Below are 23,656 nucleotides of genomic sequence, written 5' to 3' on the forward strand. Positions count from 1 at the left end.
AGTTCAATCAAATGCTCTCTAGAATCTGAAGTTCTGCCTCCTCCTACACTCTTACAGATGCTGAAGCCTCAGCTGAAATCGGTCATTTGCTCACACATTTACTAGTTTCTACATGGTGAATGGCACATAGTGCACTACATAGAGAATAGGGAACGACTCAGACAATGTAAATATGCTTTCTTTTGACGCAAATGAAGTCCATTTTCACGTCAGTGTCACATGAACCGCCGCAATGCGAGCAGTCTGCTCCGGTCCAGAGACACTTATAATTTCACTTATAATGCCATCTCCCTCCAAACGGTTTGTGTCAGAAGACATGATCACGGTTCTGACAGATAATAGCAAAGAGTACAGTTTTCAAAAGAAAGGAGCATCCATAAACAACAATATAGCACTTCCATAAATGAAAACATACCACAATACCAAAGTTTTCATTCAGTTTATCAGGCTTTGTAAATACAATCTGAGCATATTTGTATAATAAATAATTTTTCATAAAAATATGATTGATCTGGTTATTATTGTGTGATTATTAGCGTATAGATCTATATGCCATTGTTATTGGGCTACATAAGCAGTTCACCCTGCAAATGAACTCTTAGATGTTCTCTACAAGTGTTCAGACAGTCACTGAAATTCTGCTACCCCACAGGCCCAACTTTGCAACATTACAACATTTACATAAAAACCTACTAAAATGTCAAAAATGTAAAAATGCATTTATTTCTGCTTTAGATGCCCCCTACAACAGCATACAAAATGTGGGAAAAAAAAAAGAAAAAAAAAAAAAGTTTTTTCTATATTTGGGTCTTTCAGGGATAAAAATCCTTGACAGGTATTTCAGTAAGAAGGCAACTGGCAGTAGCATTTCCTCTTAGGTTAAAAACACTACCATAGCAGGTACACTGTATGACAGTTAAAAACCTACATATCAACTAGAAGTTGTACAAAAAGTTCAGATGATACCAAAATGTCTTGTCCAAATATTATCCTAAGTATTCGTGTATGTTATGCAAATAGTTTTTAACAATTGTACAATAATTTAAATCCCTGAGCTGCTTTGTAAAGCAATAATTAAATAATAAAAAGCATCTTTTACAGACTCACAGCAGAAGTTCTATAATCAAAGGCAAGTGTCTCTGTGAGAGAAACCTCGCAAAAGAGAACTGAGTTTACCTCAGGCGTCACTTCCTTTAGACAGTCTAGGGAGGTGGTCAAAACAGAGCAGTTCACAGATGTCTGTTAAACACTTCAGTGGCTGCATATATAGAGGGGTAAGTGTATTATATTGCTTACAGTATGCATTATATTCTTACCTTAATAGTGCTACACAAACAAGTAATTTAGAATTAAACCTGTAAAATGTTTGACAGTTTATTTGTTGTATTTTTTTGTTTGTTAGAATTAGAAATGTTTCTAATAATCTATTTAGCATAGTCAATTAACATGAATTATTTGAGCCTCAGTTTTACTATGTCCATTAGGTGGTGTCCATAGGACACCAAAACTGTAAAGTAAAAGCAATGTGTTTTTAATGAGTTTTTAATTTTAATAAGTTTACAGCTCAAATATTGAGACAAAGATACTGAATTATATAAAATTGCAGCATCTATTTTGTGGGTAAATGTGGCTGGTGTGAAATGCTGTAAAATTCATGCAAACCTCATTGCTGCCTATAACTATGAACTAATGACTATAGAATGAATGCCAACACACACACACACACACACACACACATATAGTTTCTGTCCTTCTGTTACCCTATGTTTGCTATGGTGTTAAGGTTACAAAAAAGTTGACATATTGTGAAAGTGGTTCAACAGCTTCTGCAATTGGGTAGAATATTTACAGGAATGCAAGTGACACCCAATGTGGCTTCTGTAAATACAAGAGATAGGAAGCAAAGGTTATAATTAATTTTAACTCTCTTTAGTAAATAGCACAACTATTTAATTTTTCGTAATGATATAAATATTTAATTTTTTTCTTCCTCAGCTACTGGAAATCTATTTTTCTGGGAGCTCAATGGCAAACAGCTCACACAATATTTCTTACTTGTGCCAAACATCCACTACAAGTGTACTTCTGCCCATTATCTACACCATCATGTCTCTCACTGGCCTGCCTGGGAATGCTATTTCTCTATGGGTGTTCATGCGCAAGATCGCCATCAAAACGTCCACGCACATCTACCTGATAAATCTAGGGATCTCTAACTTTTTGCTCTGCCTCACCATGCCATTCCAGGCTGCATATTACTCGCTTGGGACCACATGGAACAAACACAACACCATGTGCCGAATGGCAATAAATGGTCTAACTCCAGTGATCCACGTCAACATCTGCACTGGCGTGATGATACTGAGCTGGGTGGCGCTAAGTCGCTTTGCCTCACTAATTCAACATTCCCATGCTGACCGCCCAAGTCGGTGGCTCAAAGTTCTACCCGGAGCCTTTCTTTGTCGAAAACGGCAAGCAAAACTGGCCTATGCACTGTGCCTAATCACTTGGGCTATAGTGGCCATAGCAGTCACATCCTTTGTGGTGCTGTACTCGATCAGGGAGGCTGGAAGTGCGGAGGATGGTGATGGATATGAAGTGTGCTACAGTGCAGCGGTGGAGGTCGGAGGGCAAGGATCTCACATCTTCGCTCTAGTGGCCGTTTCATTGTTCTTCTTCTTCTTCCTGCTGGTCTTAAGCGCCTACATGGCAGTGATCAGGCACATCTGGAGGTCCAAGAGAAACACGGTCATCTCTGACAGGCAGCGAGTCTATTCAAGGGTGTTTCGGAATATTGTTGTCATTAAGGTCGTGCTGGTGGTCTGTCTCCTGCCGCATCACATCTATAAAGCCATCTTTATTAATATTGTCAATGAGCAGTCTTTGTCTACATCACCAACAACAGATGCTTGCCATCCAATGTCCATGTACGTGGAGATAAAGAGCATCCTCCTCTGTTTAGCATCTCTGCGATGTAGCACAGACCCCATCATGTACTTCTTGCTGGACAAGATGTTTCGTAAGCATGCACTTAGCCTGTTGAGATTACACGCTAGCTCAAATGACAGCCAGACATCGAAGTCTAATGTGGGACAGTTATCTCAGGCAACATCTGGGCATCGTTAGACATTACTTGAGAGGATACTGTACGCTGACACAAAGGAGTCTCATTGTGAACGATGTTCCCTCACAGCTGAACAAATTGCTGCACACACCAATAAGAAAGCGGAAGTTAATGGGCATCTCTTCAACTGGATTACTTCAGCATGTCCATTGTTCTTCAGTATGGACCTGAAGCTGTGAGAACTCTTGTATAGAATTACACAGTGCTGAGAAATGCTTTATAATAGAGGATATGTGGGCAGGCGCACAGTGTAACCCAATGCAAACAAGTAATATTACAAGTTGAAGTTCCTATATAATCCCCAGATATTTTGAAAAGAGACTACAAATCAGACAAGAGTTCATCTGATGCTTCTGTTCCAAGCTCCAGATTTGAAGACTTCAGATGAAAAAGCCTCTAAGTGAGCATTTTTATCAAGCTCGTATGTTTAGGTTCAGTAATTTCACTTTAATGGCAATTAATAGGTCCTTTTCATTGCATTTCAAATGGGGGTAATCTTTGAAGGATGAACAAATGATGTTTTGGTCATCACATTAAAAGTAACATATAAATATGATAATATTAGAGTTTTGAAGTGCTGGAAAAAGATGTGTGTAGTATTTGAAAGCATTTTACAATTCCTGCCAAACTTTTATGGTTACAGTTAGTGTTACTACATTAAATCCATGACGAATATTGTTAATTTGTGGACTGAAAGCCCTCTATAACTTGTTCATTCATGGGACAATGTTTCTTCCGGTTTCCACATCAGCACTGTTCGATCTGGTGTCTACGGTTTATAACAGAGAACTCTGCGGCAAATTTGAATGCTTATTAATTCTGTGGTGAATTCAAATGCTTTCTTTTTTCTGTGTAGTAACAGTGTCACATATATGGTGGCTGCCAGATAGATGATGTGGTCTGCATTATTTGATACAACCCACTCCTGGTGCCACGTGGTCAAGTTCGGATTGCGGTGAATAGCTTGTGGCTTGCACTGCACTGTCTGACATTGGTCCGAACTGATAAATGGTCCGTGAAGCACAAATGAGTAGCGCAGCTTCGTTCCGCGTTCAATACGTTTGCCATTTGATTTTGGGCAACGTTGTGCTGGTCGCACCAGCAGGACCGCTAACCAAATTTATTTACACTCGCAGGAAAAATGGTCGCAGTCTGGAGCCCTGGTAGCTTTAAAGAGATAGCTCAGCCAAAAAATTACAACTCTGTCATCATTTACTCACCTTAATGTCATTCTAAACCTGAATGACTTTTTTCTTCTGTTGTAGACAAAAGAAGATATTTTGAAAAATGTCTTTTTTGTCCATGAAGTGAAAATCAATGTAACCAAACATTCTTTTGTTATATTTTCTTTTGTCTTACACTTAAAGTTAAATGCAAGTTACTGATTGCATTGTGAACAATTCATACATGCATATGTTTTTCTTTTATAAAAAATTTACCTTGTCATTTTTATTAAAAATGTCGTAACTTGATCTTCCGGTGAAACAATAGACCTCTCTGGTGACATATGCCGGACTTCTCCAATCATTTAGTCCAATTAAACACCATCCTTTTCTCATAATCGACTACAAACTTGCATTCAGATCTGTCCTCCATTCAATCAGCAACCAATGCATTGAACAAAGTGCCTGCCGTACATTTTTCTCGCAGTTTCACTCGGGTTTACATCATGATACAGAAGAAAAGATCTGTTGCTACTTCCGTTTCATCACGACCTAAAGAAAGTAAGTCATATAGGTTTGGAAAGAAATCAGGGTGATTAAACGACAACAGAAATTTCTTTTGTTTTCTGAGCGAGTGTGTGACTGTGAACTATCACTTTGTGATTTCTTGCACATTTACAGCATGCCACATTAACTTTTAATGACTGTATCCACATTCCATTTTGTTATTCAAACATGTTACCATTACAAGACAACTTGTTTCTTTTTTGTTACTTTACATATACCTGTTTCCTGTTTCCATTTGCATTCTGGTAATTGTGGTGTGATAGGCTTTCCATCAGATGCGCAAACAGATTGTGTTCTTGCAAACAGTGCCTTTACTTATTTGCAGCACATATGACATATCTAATGATGCATGATGGACTAGGTATCCATCTATGTTTCTGATGGAAGCAGCATTAAAAGCCACTGCTTTACAGACAATAAATATTAAAGTCTCTCAGGAGCTTCAAAGTCTGCATCATTACTCCTATATAAGAGCTAGATTATAGTTGCCTATTTTGCTTTTGCGCTGTCAATCTAATCTCAGCAAGATAGCTAGCTCCATAAAGCATTTTGCCAAATCTTAAGCAAACTGTAAAAAAATCTGAAAGTTAAAAGAAAACCATTTGCTTGGTGTAGCGCCATATCAGTGGTGCATATGCTAAACATGTTTCTGTTTCCAAATAATGTATGAAGACTCCGCCTTCTGTAGAGTTACGCCATTGTAGATTAAGAGGCACCAAGGATTTGACGTAAATTATGATACACTGACCTCAGCCATCGAGATCATCTCTGTTCTAATAAGATCTGATTGCCCTGCAGCTGGTGATGGTAGATTTGTATTTCTCTGAGGCATCACATTCTGAATTTATCTTACAAATCACATATATAAAGCCAATACTTATACTATATTCTGTCTAAAGTTTACTAAAATTTGTCTTTGCATTAATTCTGAAGACAGTAATTAAACCAGTGATTTAGACTGATCAATACCTAATATTATTATGTAGGAAAACATATTTTGAGCAGTAAAAATAAATGTAGCAGGGTATTTTATTTTCATGTTTAACTTTTAATGCTATATGTCTTATATTTCTTAGGTTTCAAAAGTATTGTTATATCTTTGAGGTTTGTATTCAATAGCCTGTTTGCCAAATCCAAATATTGAGAATAAAGTTCTTAAAAAAAAACATGCATATTTCTTCAATATAAACCAAATGTACTGACTTTATAACAGCTTTCATTAACGCAACAGCACTTTTGAAGCTTTTTTCCTAAGAATCTGTGAGCATGGTTGATATCTTTGTATTTTCATCTATAGGCTGCGAGTCATGACTGCATTGCATTTGGATCTTAGGCAACTTATCGTTATCATCCTATATTAGTTTTGTGTTTAATTTCCTCCTGTTGACAGCTGCAGACTGTTTATTAAAAAAGAGAACAACCCTTTAGACAGTTTATGACAGTGTGTTATTTTGGGCTTTTTAAATGACACATCTTTAAAATCAAGTGGGGGAAGCTGCAAAGGTGTGAAAACCTAAAAGACGTCAGTGTGTAAACAGGGGTTTGCTAGTCATCTAAAGCACTAAAAAACCACTGAGCTTACCTTCACATCCCGGTGAATGATGTTGTTGTCGTGGCAGTACCGCAACGCCTCTAGGATCTGTCTCATGTAGTGACTAAAGGAATAGAGAAGAGAGGGGATGGTGGGAAGGAGAGAAACCCATATTAAACTGAATGGAATGAAAGTGAGAACTAGGTTTGGAACTATATGATTGTGAGTAAATGATGACAGAATTTTCTTTTTTGGGAAACTATCTGTTTTAACATAGGAGATCTCAGTCTACATCTTTAAGAAGAGCACAAGAACAGGAAATGGATGAAACTGTCCTTAGAGCTGTTTACCTGGCTACTGCCTCACTGTAAACAAAACCAGCATCTGCTCTCTTCACAATCTCAAAGCAGAGATCTGCTCCATCCATACTGAAAGACAGAACAAGACAGGAAACTTATCAGCAAAGTAAAGTCAAATACTGGCACTATCAGTTAGGTCAATTTATGATTTAACTTTACAGGAAATAAATACAAATCTATAAGATACTAGTGAAAAATCAATTTTGTCTGTGACCCTGCCTACACTGAAATCTCATTTGTCCAAAATTCCACAATAGCTCTATATATTAAACATCAAGACTGATTTCAAAAACTGTCGTGTTGCAATTTCGCAACTTTAAGTGTGGGCAGACTTGTCTCAAGTGTGAATTTGCATCTAAAGGCAAAACCAGACCAGCCCATTATCTGTGAGGACAAACTGAACTGTAAGTTGTGGACTGAGCCAATTATGGCCAATTTCAGAAATGAACACTTTTCTGATTGAAAATTCTTCCCAATGCTTTAACACCAAGACCGTGATGGTGTTGTTTCCAGGGGGCAGCAGAGCTCTGGAAGCTCCTGCTTTTGTGTCGACTCAGGTCTCTAAGGCCTTTAAAGAAAAATTCCTTGAGAGGCAGCTGCGCTTCTCCAGATAAGAACTCACACTGCATGAAAGTTCTTTGAGAAAAGCTCGGCACTTCAGATAAGCATACGAGCATTTAGCATTTGAGGAATTAAAAAACTGCTGAGAGAGCAACAGACTCCTCTGGATAGAGAACAGCATGTTCATGCCTTGTTTCGAGATGCTTTTTAGAGTACACTGACCAAACCTTATAACATGTTTCTAAATAACCTTCAAGACACTGCAACTTTCACACACTAAACCAGACAGATGTGTTGGACTCTTATTTTAACTCTGAAGTTCCAAATGCAACACTGCATTTGGGTTTCTTGTGAACAGTATATGAGTACATATGTGTTAACCTTGTCAATGTTTCCCAATGCTATAAATCCAACATTTAAATTCAAAATGTTTGACTGCATTTGGGAGTTTACGTGAATAAAGAATGAATGGAATAATAACACAAGTGCAGTTTTGCTCAGAATGAAGGACTTACAACTCAAACACCATGTAGAGCATCCCATCAGAGCTGTAGGTCTCCAGAAGCTCCACTATGTGAGGATGTTTCAGCATGTGACAAATGCTCGCTTCCCTTTTCAGATCTACAGAAAGGCAAAGAGGCAAATTTCAGTTTCAAATCAAGTCATTTTCTGGAAATGTAATTTTTTATTATTTTTAGCACATTAAAACATTTTTATCCTAAGATTTGGTAACAATGCTAAATGTAACCATGATTAATGATCTTATTTCCATGTTTATTATCTGTAACATCCCAATTTAATGCAAAAAGTCAAGGTCAGCACCATGTTCTAATCTCATCTGCATCTTTCACTAATAAAACTAGTTTACTTTATATGCTAATTCAGATGATCAGAAGAAAATTTTGCACAACTGGCAAAAGTGCGAGAGTGCACAATTAGACATCTGTGGTGAAAGAACTGTATACAGTCAACTCCACACACACCGCTGCTCTTCTCATCTGTAATTAAAACTGTTGGCATTCAAGAACAACACAGCTATAAGAAAACAGTAAAAACAGTTGTTTTACAAACCACTTTTGTCGTGTAAATTCATTCAAGCCTGGCTGAGAAAAGCAAAGCATGATAAAGGAATTTTGCATGTTTGAACCTTTACATGGATTTCCTCAGAGTATAATGCACATCTTCCTCAAAATCACTTTAAAGATACTTTTATACTGTAGCGTTAAGATATCTGTTCAACAGTCACAGCTCCACTTCTTAATTTCCTATTTCTGGTGTCATTAATGGCACATACTGTATAGTGTGAATAACCAAAGAATTACCTGTAATAAAACTTTTTACAAATCGTACAATAGAAGGGTCAATGACATGATGCTCAGTTAAAGGTACAATTTGTAAGATATTCACAGTAAAATATCCAAAAACCACTAGGCTAGTGTTATATATTTTGTCCAGCTGATTACTAACAATATCTCTAATGTTTTCAACTACTTGTAAATCATGAGAAAATTCCCATTCTAAACAGTGACACGGGGCAGTGCAGTCGCCTGTCAATGACGTCAGTTACCCTTTGTTACCGCCTTTACTGACGTAGAAACCACGTGACAACAGTGTCGTGGACAAATGCGGAAGTAGTGTCTAGCGTCCAGCAAACCACTAGCTTGCTTCAAGCAGTTCCTTATTTACTTCTTGCACGTTTTATGGTGGATTATGTTACTTATTTATGGAACATAATTACTGTTTACCATCTGCCGCTGGTTCTGTCGACAAGGACAGCTCCCGTAAACGTAAGCGTATGGGCCAACCAAACGACCCAAGAAGAGTTTGGGACAAGAGGAGAGAAAGAGCGAGGATCAATATCGGTGTTGCATTTTCTAGATGGAGAGAGCTTCGCGACAAACTTCACCTAGAAAGAGATTGCGATCTCGCTTGTGTTTTACTCGACAGGTGAGTAGTTTTGATTCGTATCTTTACAGAAAACGTATGCCATTATAACGATCAACACGATTAGTATTATGGGGCATACACGCCAAAAGCGGGGCATCGCGTCTCTAGACCTGCGCGAGGACGAGTCTGATCCATAGTCTGATCGCGTCTTTGCATTGACTTTGTATGTAACCTACTCGCGCAAATCGTTGAACTCGCGTTTGCTATGTATGCCCAATTATTGTGTTTGAATGTACACGAGTGTATTTGTTGAACAAGTGGTAATCGTTTTCATATCATCTGACTAAACAGTAATCAATTAATTTGATAATTTACTGTCAAACTATATTTGCTGTATTGTATTGCAATATAGCATGACGCAATATGTAATGGTGGCATGTGAAAATTTTCTTTTTCAGACACTTACGAAATCCAGTATTGGATAGATTTTGTTAGTTACTGTAGCAGCTAAGTGTAGTTATCATACTTTTACATCATAACCTCACAATAAAAATTGTGCTGTCAATACATATGATACATATGGTAAAGCAGAAGCAGCGCCGGCGATTGTGGCATAATAAAAGTTCCGCTGCTCGTGAGGCGTGTGTTGCGCAATCGCTCCAGCGGCCTCGTTCAGCTCCCACAACACTCGGTCCTGCTCTGCTTCATACTACAGTAACGTTAATAATCGCATCCATTAACATGTTTTCTTCCCAAGTCCTATTCCTATTGTCTGTTGAGGTGGAGACCACAAGTCCCAAGATTCCACACTCAAACTTGCCGTCATCAAGCTACGCCTTTGTTTTGAATAGGCCTCTAGCAACCTCTAGCGGACAAAATTATTACATACTGCACCTTTAATGTATTTAAAAATATACTGAAAATGCAATTCACATGACGAACATGTAAAAAAAAAATAGAAAAAAAATCAGTTTTTTTAAAGGGCTTAAAAATTATGATTATAAACATTATAAAAATTATGATTTCACTTTTTTAACTTTGGTTAGTGTGTTGCCATTAGAGCATAAAAAAACATCTGCACAGTTAAGATGCTCAAAGTTCAAAGCAAAGGGAGATATTTTCTTTTAAAGAATTCTCTGTTTAAGGACTACAACAAACGGCTGGTAGGGACTACATCAAGTTTCTTCCCGGGTTAGTGACATTACTAACCATACACCCTCAAAAAGTGACAAATTTAAAATGGCATAAAAAATTATCTGTGGGGTATTTTGAGCTAAAACATTATATGACCCCTTTAAATCTAAAATATATATTTTTTTATGAGTCAAAAGTGCCTGGAAATTATAATCGTTCCGATATCATAATAGATAAAACAATAAGAATACCATTAAAAGAAATCTTTTTATAATTAAATACATTTTTATAATTTATTTTTTCTTTGTTAAAATGGATTACAAATATTTAAAAAAATAAAAAAAAATACAAAATGCCTGCCAAGTCATGCAGTGCAACCAATGCACAAAACATGAAACATGAAATTACATCATAAAGAGAATTCCTAAAGACATTCATGACAAGGTTAACAAATCACTTAAAATAAACATATACATGTATATATAAGTCAGGCCCGGGTTGGCTAATCGGGAGCACCGGGAGAATTTCCGGTGGGCCGGTCTGTTTTTTTGGCCGCGAGGGCTGGTGTTTTCATGGCATTGGGTTGAAATATGGATGCTCTAGAAACTGTCGAGGCAGCCAGATTTACTTAGCCGAGTACCTTTTTCCTTAAAACCAGTGGCAGATTTAGGCATGGGCGTCATGGGCAACAGCCTAGGGCGGCATCTTGCCGGAAGCGGCACGGGACACCAGTGCAAGAAAAAAAAAATGAATGCACGGTCAAGGTTTTACCGCTCAAATTTGCACGTAGCGTCAATGATATCATGTCACTGTGCGGGTCAATTAACCAGGTCGGGAGGGACTCGGACTGTGCGCCTGGAGAAGAACTCTCACTCAAAAATATACGAGAAGAAGGGATGAGGTGACGTCTGTAGGGAGAGCGGGACAAATTCTAAATCAACAATAAATTATAGTAAGAAAAATGGTCTAAGCCACCGGAGGCAAATTTAGGTACCCTAAATAAATAAAAAGGAAGAGAGGAAACATGCAAAAGATAAAGGCATGTATACAGCTATTTCTCATATATTGTAATAATAGTAGGCAAATAATAAAATATTTCAGTGGCTCCCAAAGTGGGGGTTTGGATAATAATTTAGGCTTTAAGCTATGGATATTATTTTTGTCGAAATGAAACATTGGTTAATATCGGTTGGTGGTGGTTGAGGAGATTCCGCCTTCAATATGTAAGGCGCTTTGAGTGTCCAGAAAAGCGCTATATAAATGTAAGGAATTATTATTATTATTATTATTGTTGAACAAAGACAATGCAGGGAGGCCAGCGGAGGAGAATGGAGAAGCACCAGTCATGCCTTTGCAGTAGATATGCGGAGCAGCATGCACTATTGTGCTTTCACATACGCCGCGTTTACAGTGCGCAACTGATTCGTGGTAGTTTATCACAAACACAACATTTTTATTTCAAATCCAAAAGTTGTTACTGAACATGGCGTGTCAGCATTGCGATTCTTTTTGTATAAACTGTATTTCATAGATGTCACGTTTAAACAAACTACATTTAAACATTTTGTTCAATTCATTACTTTAGATTTATATAAAACAGAGTAGGCCTATGTGTGAAACGGGCGTTAGTGCGTGTGCCCTATTGCACACAATATTTGTATACTTTAACCACCTCCAAAGGTCGCGAGTCACTGGCATCGTTATTTTGGGGGTCGTGGGCTGAAAAGTTTGGGAACCTCTGAAATATAGGGCCTATCACTTATGTTATGCTATGCTACTTGCTAATATGCCACACATTGGGCAACAATATTCATTTTTCTGTCCAACTAGCTTTCATAACCAGACAGTAAACTGTGATCTTGTAACACAATGTAACTTTTTTAAACAAACGTGACATCGCTCACTTTAATATTTTTACTGTAAAGTTGTGCAGTTTTGGGGGATTTATGGTATTTTTTGTTATTTATAATAATTGTATATAATAAGTATATACATTTATATAAAATAGGGAATTTTTTTTATTTTTTTATTTACTTAACTCTTTAAAGGATTTCACAGTACATTCCACTATCAAACACTGGAAGAGGCTGTGGAGCTACAAAAGCAACAAATAATTGAGAGTTGCATGAGACAGCGTTATTTACTATATTTCTTTATTCTTTAATAAGCATTTAGCTAAAGCATCAGTTAACTGTATAACTGTATTTTGTTTGACAGAGACAGAGCAGATAGAACAGGAAATGAGCATCTCAGCATGTCGAATGTGTGCTGCTAACCACAAAGCCATAATTCGGAATAACAATATGCATCACAATACGTGCATGCAAGTTCCTTGCTCTTTCCCGAAACTCTTCTGCATTCTTTCAAACTTCCTCCCTAGAGGAAAGTCCTCCCCCCCCTTTTCTGATATGTTTCATCAGCTGTGACCCAGTTGGCAAACCGTAGCCTTCAGGAGTGGGGAAATACCTCTTACTGTACATCATTGCAGATTACAGTGCAGCTACAGCACACAGACCTGAGAACCGATGTCCGATACTGTTATGATGTGTGAGGTTGGCGTGATGCTGGTGTGCAACAAAATCTAGATCACTCTTATTACAATCACACTTATTATAATCACCCAAGTTCCCCATCACTGCAAACATTCAACTGATGGATGTTCTGTATCTATGTTTGATATGCTAACACTTAAAGTCTTCATAGAACTCAGCTGAGGAACCTCCCCCCTATCAGCAAGAACAAAAAGTAATAGTAGTTTATCCTAGGGACCCAACATCGATCAGACCAGCCCAGTTGCTTGTTACTGTAATAAGCCATAAAACTCCCCTGAGTGATATATGTAGACTATGGAATGGAGCTTCTTTATTTAAACCATCAACCAGACATTAAAGATGAGACTTTAAATTATGAAAGTTAATGGAGTAAAATAACTTTTTACAAGGAAAAAGTAAGACCCATAATAAAAGCCATAAAATAAAGTGTTTTGATGACACTTGACATTAACTGTGTTCCACTCGAACAGACTTTTTGTCTTCAACTTCAAAGGTTTTGCTTGCAAACTGTGCTTGTGAAATAATTTAACATTTTTAAGTGTTATATTTAACAAAAACTATTAAGCAGCACAATCGTTTTCAACACTGACAATAATTAGAAATGTTTCTTGAGCAGCAAATCAGCATATTAGAATGATTTCTGAATGATCATGTGACACTGAAGACTGGAATAATGGCTGCTGAAGATTCAGCTTTGCCATTACAGAAATAAATTACATTTTACAATATATTAAAACAGAAACATTTTTTTTTTGCCCAAAAAAACCTCTACTGTGTGATGTCATTACGATTATTTAACTGCTCCCGATCGAGAGGGAGCGTCGCTGATCTCAAATCATAAATATCAAACATGATATTTACGACTCTTGATTGGGCTGCCTCTGACATGAAAACCAATGAGAATGAGCAAGCGCCACCTACCGGATGTTGCATGCTTCTCTAGCTGAAACTTGGCAGCCACAAACATGCCACGAAAGTGGAGTATTAAGAAAGATCACCCATATTCTTTTTTTCCATTCTGTTTTTCCACTGTAAAGCAGAACGTGTGGCAGGAGAGTCTGCTGACAACACAATTGTCCTCCATTTGTTTTTTTTTCCTCAAGTCACATTTGATCTCGTGAGTCTCCGTGAGATCTCGTCTCACTCTGAAATCGGTCCTGCTATTGGCAGGTGTGTGGTCTCGCAGTCTGCTCGAATCATCTAGTGTGTGCGAGGATTGTAATGCTAAAAATCGGTTGAAACTCTCATAATGACTGTGGTCTACACAGCCCAGTTTTAAAATTGGTTGAGATTTGAAAATATACCCTTAAAGGCTACTATTTTCATGTTCATAATAGTTTGTGAGTGGCTTGTCTCCAAACTGCAGAGTGTAATAAACTAGTGCTGTGGCAGTTCTGTCCTTTGACATGGCTTCTGGCCTCTTAATGGCCACTTCATCACTATGACACAACCTCAACTATATGCCTCGTGTCTGGAGGTAAGAGAGAGGAAAGATTTACCACTTTTAGGGTCAGTGGTTGCGCAGTACAGCAAGCATTGTTTGCAAGCCTAGATGAACATGCAGCGCTCATGTTCAATGTGACAATAAAACCTAAGTATGATGGTTGAGAAAACATAAAACTATTGAACATTTAGTCTTTTATCATACTGCTGATTTCACCACAAGGATGTGCAATAAAGTGATTTTCCCATTGTTAAACTCACTATAAAAGTACAATAAAAGTACAGTCTCTTGTAGCTTCTTATACTACTTTGTCTCAACAAAACAAAAAAACAAAACAAAAAACCAACAACAAAAAAAAATCATTAATTTATCTTTTTAAAATTTCAATTGTACTGAAGTTAACCAATATGTTGCATTTATGCAGTTGCGAATATCTAAATGGCGCAGGTCATCATGCAGCACCTCTTCTATCAGCTCCAAGTTTTTGAAGCCTGTGTTTCAATGGTGGGGTGCTTGGGGAATTATGTGAAAATCTGGGACACTGATGAGGAGTCGATGTGCAGCTTTAATATGATGGAATGGCAATCTAAGATGCAACTCTATTATCTGAGGAGGAAAATTGTTCAAATCAGAGGGTGAGATTTACTCTCAGAGAAGAGGCAGCTTGGTTTGGATGTTTGGCACAACATTCCCACACAGTCTGGACACTCTCTGCTCTCTATCTCTATCCAGCATCCTCTTAGGGAGCCTCCCCAGGGATATTCCCACGAGTATCGGTGTCTACAAGCAGCCAAATTTCTGCGGCACATACATATAACACTCTCAGCGAAGCACGGAAGATTTTACGGGTTCTCTGGTGAGGACTAAATGAGATGCAGTCATTTTTTTCATGCAGTAATAAAACATGTCGGCTGGCTCCAGCAGTAAGGAGAGCAGGGGCAGAGCTTGACGGCAGACGTCCAGCACCTGAACAACCCCTCTCATCTCATCTGACAGATAAACACAAACACACTCACACTGCTGACCTTCTGCTGTCCCCCTGGACTCATCCATGCTTTATCTTACGCTATGCACCGTGTGTGTTCTGAAGTGATGGGCAGTGCATCATGACAAACCTCTGGTCTAGTGTTTAGAACAAGTGCCTTAACATGTTAAACCGTGGTGTTAATATGGATGACACAAATTCAGATCTGGCTCACAACTTTCTCCTGTTCCTGTTCCCTGCTCTTCTCCTTATAATTTGTATTCTATTCTCTATTACTTTGTATAAACTAGTGGTCAATCAATATGGGTTTTTCTAAAATGCTGAAATCAAGCTGATATATCTTTAAAAACTAAACAATTTAATTTAAAGGTGCTCTAAGCGATCCTTGGTGGAGTAACTTCTTGTTGACGTTTGAAGTGTTGTCAAACAAAACAGAGGCTAGCTAGACCCTCCCTCCTCCTCCCCTCCCCTCCATGCTTCCTAGTCATGAACGCGCATTTTAAAATCATTCTTGTCGGTTATTGGCTGGAGCATGTTTATTATGATTCGTGGTCCAGTTTTTGTTGCCGTTTTTGGAGCTTGTGGTGACTACAGAGACCACGTTTTTTTACAGTGTGTTCAGGGGACAGGCAGCTAGCGGATAGTGAGGAGATGTTTGCTGTATGTGACAAAAAATGTTTTGGCCTAAAAATGCATGACATCGCTTAGAGGACCTTTAAAGGACCTTTAATGTTTTCTGAAACAATTTGAAATAACTGATTTAAAAATTCTCACTGATTCTCTTCTGTAACCCTATTATAGACTATAGTATTTTTACACATAAAAAAAGAAATGTTAAAAGAAATTTAATAAAAAAAAAAAAAAACAGTAACTATTCTGTAATCTGGTGAACATTAGGAATCTACAATACATTTTCTAAAATAAAGACCACGTTATACTAATTAAGTGAATAAAATAATAAGAAATGTATATAATATAAATAAATAAATAAATAAATAAATAATTTCTGGAGCTCAACAGCATCTGTTCCCATTCACTGTCACTGTAACGAAAAGAGCAGCATTAATATTCTCATTACGAAAAAAAAAAGTCATTCAAAAGAATGAATAAATGATTACAACATTTTCTTTCTTGGGTGAAGTACTCCTTTAATCATTATGCATTACCATTGTGCAGTCATTTTACATGCACAAAGCCACTTGAAGTTGGATGATGCAAAATACTGACACAGTTATGCGGAAATAGCTTTAATGCTTTGTGTGATATCCAGTTAGTGTAAAGTACCACAACAACACAATTAAAACATTTGTAGTTAAATAAATGTTTCACCTTCTTTTATTAGGCACAGATCCATTCAAGTCTGTTGCAAAGTATTTTACAACAGATTGTGTGTCAGAGATAGTCTCATCTATTCTGGGGATATTCCTTACACCAGGGAAAGATATACTGCACATTAACTGTTTGAATGTTTTGGAGAATGTGCTTCTCTTTTAACTGTATTAACATTTAATGTCCTCCTGCTGCAATATAGCACATATGAGACACAGAAGCACAGAGGAGAATATGGAAACAATCAGTCACCCTGACGCGGTAAATAAAGAGGACTGAGACAAACGCAAGCAATCGGCCCATTTATAGAGCAAAGAACGGGGAAAAAATGAACATATATATATATCACTCTATGAAGATAAGCAGGCAAATCAACCTGTGCACACAAAATTACATTAGTCTGTGAAACACACAGGGCACCTGCTGAAGAATGAGCACCATCACTCACACAGCGCCATAACTAATAAAGGGGTGAAATATTCTCACAATCACTCGTGCAATTTACAACCGCAGGAAAGACCTTCAATTCAATGGCAACCATGAAGCCCTATCTTTCTCTCTTGCTCTATAAAGAATGAAATGTATGGCAATCTCTTTGAGAGCAGATGAGAGTTTTGAAGGTTGAAGAGAGAGCATGAGTGCAGATATTTTGTTCTATACCTCAGGATGAGGACTTCCATATAAATTGTTTTAAAAAAAAAAAAAAAAAAAAAAAATCTGATCACCAATTATAAGTGAGAGTGTCATACTGAGACAAACATTTTAAGTTTTAGTTCTTTTTCACTAAACTACGGAGCCCCAGATATGACATGCATGAAAAAATAGTAGGCTAAATCATACGCATGTTTTACCATTTTGTTCCCTCGATTTATAAATCGTGTGCACGATTTAACTCCGTACTAAACACAGTTGCTAGATATGTGAATTTGCACTTATGATATGTATGAAATATATTGCTGGCAATATAAAATGAAGCAACATCATGATTACTTGTAATCAATTATTTAGTCATTAAAGGGTTAGTTCACCCAAAAATGAAAATTATGTCATTAATGACTCACCCTCATGTCGTTCCAAACCCGTAAGACCTCCGTTCATCTTCGGAACACAGTTTAAGATATTTTAGATTTAGTCCGAGAGATTTCTGTCCCTCCATTGAAAGTGTTTGTACGGTAGACTGTCCATGTCCAGAAACGTAATAAAAAAGTTATCAAAGTAGTCCATGTGACATCAGTGAGTTAGTTAGAAGTTTTTGAAGCATCTAAAATACATTTTGGTCCAAAAATAACAAAAACTACGACTTTATTCAGCATTGTATTCTCTTCCGGAATCCTTTCCATTGAATTGATTCCACTGAATTGATTCCACTGAATTGATTCCATTGAATCCTTTCATCTGTCGGCATTGGTAATGCACTTATACGTCGTTGTTTTTGGCGATTAGGACATCCAACAGACCCGGAAGAGAATACAATGTTGAATAAAGTCGTAGTTTTTGTTATTTTTGGACCAAAATGTATTTTCGATGCTTCAAAAACTTCTAACTAACCCACTGATGTCACATGGACTACTTTGATGACATTTTTATCTTCTTTCTGAACATGGACAGTCTACCGTACAAACACTTTCAATGGAGGGACGGAAAGCTCTCGGACTAAATCTAAAATATCTTAAACTGTGTTCCGAAGATGAACGGAGGTCTTACGGGTTTGGAACGACATGAGGGTGAGTCATTAATGACATAATTTTCATTTTTGGGTGAACTAACCCTTTAAGTTTAAGACTTGTTAGACTAGTTTTGTGATCTTATCTTGCAACTTGCGAGAATGAGACTGCTAAGACAGGTTTTTTATTTAAATTTCATTAGCAAAATAGGCAGAATTAGTAAATTGAATTCATTTCAAAATGTTCGTTTCAAAACAATGATTCACTGATTAGTTTGCATGTTGGCTCATGAATCAGAAGTCTTTTAGTATGTGGATAAATATTGCTGATTGAACCGATTCAGTGAAACGGACAGTTCCCAGAAATTAATTTAAGAGCTTAATGTTGTTATATTATTGACTACATTTATATACAAAATATCATAGGTATGTATGTTTCATCACTATGAGAGTATCAACCAAACAAAGTGTACCAGATGTAGTGATAAAAGGAAAACGAGAGAGGGAGAGGGGAAAGAGATACAGATAGATCATTTCTGTCAGAGAATATACAACTGTAAAGGCTATAAGTCCCAGCATGCTTTTTATAGCTTCACAATGTCTTCCTGGTAGCCATAAAAATGACATTAAAAAGCCCTTAAGGTGAACAGTGCTGCTGAACCTGAAGATTCAAAAGAGGAAAAAACACAGCAATGATAATTACACCCAATGTGATGAATTAAATGTCATTGTTTGTTCAGGCTGGCATATACCATCCTCCCACAGGTCACTGTAGTTTACTGTTATAATGAAAGAGCTTTCCTTTCTATGAGGACTCAAAGGCCATGTACATACTGCAGCTAAATAGGATGTCCATTCACCTTTCAGTGCTTAATCCTATTCTGTACACACACCAAATTTTTAAACAAACGCATTTACAAAAATTCTATGCAGTGTGTACGGAACCTAACTAAACAACTGCTCGTTGATGACGCATTTTAACGTGCACCAGAAATGTTTCTCTCACAACTGAGCTGTTAGCGATAGAGCCAGTGAGACGCTAGCACTAGTGTGATGTGAACTATAGGACTACAAATGACATTAAACATGGACTAGTAAACAATATAGCTTATATTATAATTTTTATGATATTTCACAAATATCTCAAAATGTATATATTTGCCATATAGATTCAAACTGCTTAAAAGCACAAAGAAAATTGGGCTAAATACTAAATAGTAAAAAAAAATATATATATAAAAAAAAGGTACAGTATGTTTTATATACTGTCGTCAGCTAAATAAGCGAAAATCAAAATTTTCTTTTATATGCAATAAAATACATAAAACATGGAATAAACAGCAACATTTACCTACATATATTTTACTCAAATGTTTTAATAAATGAAAAATGACATGCAGAGACACATTTTTCACATTTTGCCAACAAATTGTTGAATCAAAGTTTTGAATTGATTCACTGAAACCGACACTTTAAACTGATTCACAGAAACGCATCAAGGCTCATAAAACAAGTCTAATGACTTAATGGTCTATTAAAAAGCACATTAAAATCATTACTCACTATGTTGCTTAATTTTATTACTTTTTAATTTTACGCCATATATTTTTGCAAATATACCACTTGTATATAAACTGTTTAACTAGCGTCACTTCATAACCCTACCTGTAAATCTTAATCCTTAATTTACAAACCGAAATCCCTTCAAGCATATAGGCAACTCATTTGAATGAAAGACGAGGACCAATCAGCATGCAAGCACCTCAGCACAGATTAGAAGAAATGCAGGTGTGCAAAGAGAGGAGAGATGTGAACTCAGCAGTCTGTGCTGCACAAGCTGTGCAGTCAGGAGGACCACCTTCAGAGAGGTTATGCAGGAGGGCTCGGCTCACACTGACTCCATTAACAGAGTGGTAGTTGTGCTGTGTGTGCATGGACAACACAATTTCTGAACATTTACCCACAACTTAATTTCACTGTGTTCAGTCCACTAAAATGTGTAAAACGCAAGTTTACTTAATTCATTGTGTTCGAATACATTAATCATTTTTGTTGCATTAACAAATTGCATGGGTGACTCAATGTTTTGCATACTCTGAAAAAAAAAAAAAAAAAGGTGTAGAAACAATTTTAAAATAGCTAATTTCTCTGCTATTAAACATTGTTGAAAACATTTGGGATAATGTAAGTACACAAGTCAACAAAATATATTACATTGTTCTAGTGGTTTTTAGATATTTTAATCCAAAAATCTTACATATTGTGCCTTTAAATCCATGTGTGAAATATACTTGAAAAATCTGAGTGCAAAAACTTGGAAAAAGTGCACAGAGCTTTTTTTTTTATCATTGTGCATAGAAGTTTGTGTGGGGAAAAACCCTCTCATTGCAATCTGTTCTCATGGTGCCAGACTTTTGACTGTTGCCATTAAGTCTAGTTCGCTGCACATCTTATTCGGGCTAGGAACTTCCTGCTTAAACAGGCAGAATTTACTAGAGAAATGTGTGTAGATGAGAATTTGTCCAAAAATAGTAAGTACTTACTAGAGATGCACCGATTGATCGGCCAGGGATCGGAATCGGCCGATTTTCCTCATGATCGGCCCGGATCGGTGATCGGCCAATCAGTCTCACTTCTTACCGATTCCGAGCCGATCTTTTTTGTTACCAGCGGCACAGGCAATAACGTCAAATGCGCGTTCTCGCTCTCTTCTCTGTCACGGTGAAGTGACACACATCCGTGCGGGCGCCTCCTCTCTCTCACTCGACTCATTCGCTCCGGTTAAATAGTGCTTACTGCGCATACATTTTTGTCATCCCCGCAGGTTTCGCGCTCACACCGAAAGCGCGCGCACCACTGATCTATATTAGTGAAGAGAACAAGCCACGCTCTGTCTCAAACAGAGACAGAAATCAAACAGAGTCACAAGTACCAAAACGTGTAGCATAATGCGCTTAAACTGTCAAATACATACAAAAGTATGTCAAAACCGGCGGCACAGGCAATCTTGGCGAGTATACAGATAAACACAGTCAGTTTTGAATCCTTAAATAGCTAAGAAAGTGAACCCATGTTGTGTGTAACAATATTGGGTCCGTCGAACACCGTTCATAGACTCTTAAAGGGACAGCAGTCCAATATTCCTGCTGCTGTCTGTCATGTTAATCAAAGAACAAAAGACAAAAAGAAAATTAATTTCAGCTCTTGGCTGAATACGTTTTATAACTTTAATGGTAAGAATTGATCTGTATTAATATTTACAATAAAGACTACAGAAATTAAGGTAACCAATGTAAAATAACACTGAATGTCTTTTTACACTTGATTACTTTAATTTCTGTAGTCTTTCTTACCTGAATAGAAACCCAGTTAACCCAAAAAACTTAGTTTCATAGCTCTCTTTATTCTATTGCATTTATTTGAGCTGTTTATATTTTATTACTGACTTTTACTTGTTTTTTTTTTTAAACTTTGCATTGAAGAAAAGTAGATTTTTGTTTGTATATGTTGTCAATTATAGTTCTTTGAAAGAAAATCGGAATCAGCAAAAATCGGTATCGGCCGATCTCACTAACAAAAAAAATCGGAATCGGCCAAGAAAATTGCAATCGGTGCATCTCTAGTACTGACCATTACAAATAAAAATAAGAAAATAAAGCAGTGTATTTTAGTTTACTTGCTACTAAGTGCAACAAACCAGATCTGATGCCATGAACCTCTCACATTTTTGCAACTCCACTGATGAGTTCTTCCTCAGAAGTGTTCACTGCATTAATCCAGGATGCTTTTTCCTGAGGGACTAATAAAGACCTCTGCAACCTGACTCTTGGAAGTTGTGTAAAGTCAGCCAATTGGATTGAAACTGCAGCCATGTCATGCCTTTTCATTGTGCGAACAGACCGTAGGAGGTCTGTGAGTGTGCCGACTGAGGCTGAGACTAATTCCAAGCTAAAAATTATGCTGGGCCACGACTCAAGCATATGTGGCCTCTCTCCATCACAGCAGTGCTGTCACTAACCTGAGTAAACAGTGATCCATCAAACAGAGTATCAGAGAGCCATCTGACGCTGAGTTCCACTAACCAGCCGATTGACCCCATTTATAAAATGACTTCCATTCCAGCCCCCCGAAAACCAAAGCGCAGGACCCATTCAAAGCTTAAGAATCACTCACCACACTTCTGTCAAATATCTCAAACAAACACTCAAAAGAGTTAGTCAAGGACAAGAGAACAGATCAGTGATGGGGTAGGATATAAATGGCTCTAGAGTGAAATGGAGCAAGATGTTGAAGTGATGCTTCTAGAGGAAGGCAGAAGTAAAGCCCTTCTGCTTTACACCCACCTATTTCTGTCCCCTCTTAAACAGAGGAGGAACATATGTCTTTCTGAGAGAAGGGTTTGAAGGTCCAAGTTAATGTCTTTCTGAATAACAGCCTGTTATCAACTGTATGGCAATCATTTGAAGCTTATTTCTAAATGATAGCCTACACGCTCAAACCCACACTGTGTGGAGAGCGCTGACACATTTTGACATATTCCAACACATCCAGTGAGTGTTTTTTCAACTAGGAGCATGTTTTGCCCTGTGGACTTTTAGAAAAAAAAAAAAAAACTCAATTAAAATACACTTCTCACAATTCACTAGTTTATTTCTGAAATGTAAAGAACATTTCCACCAGTTTCATTTCCACCCTATTTGTGTTACTGTTTCAATTGTTTTCTGTGGTGAACATGACATTTTAAACATTTTTTGAATTAAGTCTCATTTTATAGTTAAAATTTTATGAATTGTAAATATGCATATTTAAATATTTTTTCTTTTACCAATATTACATCTTGGTTGGAAATGTCACAATTATTAAAATGCTCTTCACTGTCACTGTTTGTCTTCTTAGTAAGAAAAAAAAAGTGCACATACATGTGACGGTATAAATTTGATATAATAAAATTGATATAAATTGCATAAAGGTTTAACAATATATACTGAATTGATTATTGTTTCACTATTCATTCAGATTATTAAAGCATTACATAAAATGTAATATTTATATGATTTTTTTCATCATATGGGATAATGGTAAAACAACATTTATTTATTTTTAAATGTGTATCTGCTAAAGGTAAACTTTTTGCTAGGAATACACTTACATGTACAGTAGATGGCTTCAGTGCTAACAGATGTATAGTAATGTGACTTTAATAAAGATTACATTATAGTTCAACACAACATAAAGCACTGACAACATCTTACAGCTCACCTTGTGCACACTGACATGGATTTCACATCATGTACAGTGACAAATCACAGACTATTAACATTATCACCCTTTTTTTTTTAAATAAAGAGAGAGAGAAA

At 37.0% G+C, this 23,656-nt stretch overlaps 2 protein-coding genes across 2 annotated transcripts in view; one reads left to right on the plus strand and one right to left on the minus strand.

Moving 5' to 3' along the window:
- caska (calcium/calmodulin-dependent serine protein kinase a) overlaps positions 1-23,656 on the minus strand; it is a 96,888-nt gene that overhangs the window by 63,157 nt on the left and 10,075 nt on the right. The window contains exons 2-4 of the mRNA XM_048193973.1: positions 7,821-7,926; positions 6,736-6,813; positions 6,437-6,509 (exon numbers count right to left, since the gene is read on the minus strand). Coding sequence (XP_048049930.1) covers positions 6,437-6,509; positions 6,736-6,813; positions 7,821-7,897 — 228 coding nt within the window. The 5' untranslated portion in view covers positions 7,898-7,926. The remainder of the gene's footprint in view (positions 1-6,436; positions 6,510-6,735; positions 6,814-7,820; positions 7,927-23,656) is intronic.
- On the plus strand, positions 1,122-7,825 carry LOC125270409 (probable G-protein coupled receptor 82). The gene is made up of 2 exons (XM_048193975.1): positions 1,122-1,274; positions 1,996-7,825. The coding sequence occupies exons 1-2, from the start codon at positions 1,236-1,238 to the stop codon at positions 3,124-3,126; spliced, it is 1,170 nt and encodes a 389-aa protein (XP_048049932.1). The 5' UTR covers positions 1,122-1,235; the 3' UTR covers positions 3,127-7,825.

This window comes from Megalobrama amblycephala, linkage group LG6, assembly GCF_018812025.1.
Source record: "Megalobrama amblycephala isolate DHTTF-2021 linkage group LG6, ASM1881202v1, whole genome shotgun sequence".
Taxonomy (NCBI): Eukaryota; Metazoa; Chordata; class Actinopteri; order Cypriniformes; family Xenocyprididae; genus Megalobrama; species Megalobrama amblycephala.

What these genes read in the sequence shown, in the direction of transcription:
- LOC125270409 (XM_048193975.1), top strand. Translation starts at nt 1,236, where the DNA reads ATGTCTGTTAAACACTTCAGTGGCTGCATATATAGAGGG. An exon ending in GTGGCTGCATATATAGAGGG is followed by an intron (nt 1,275 to 1,995) that starts GTAAGTGTATTA and finishes TTTCTTCCTCAG; the next exon opens with CTACTGGAAATCTATTTTTC.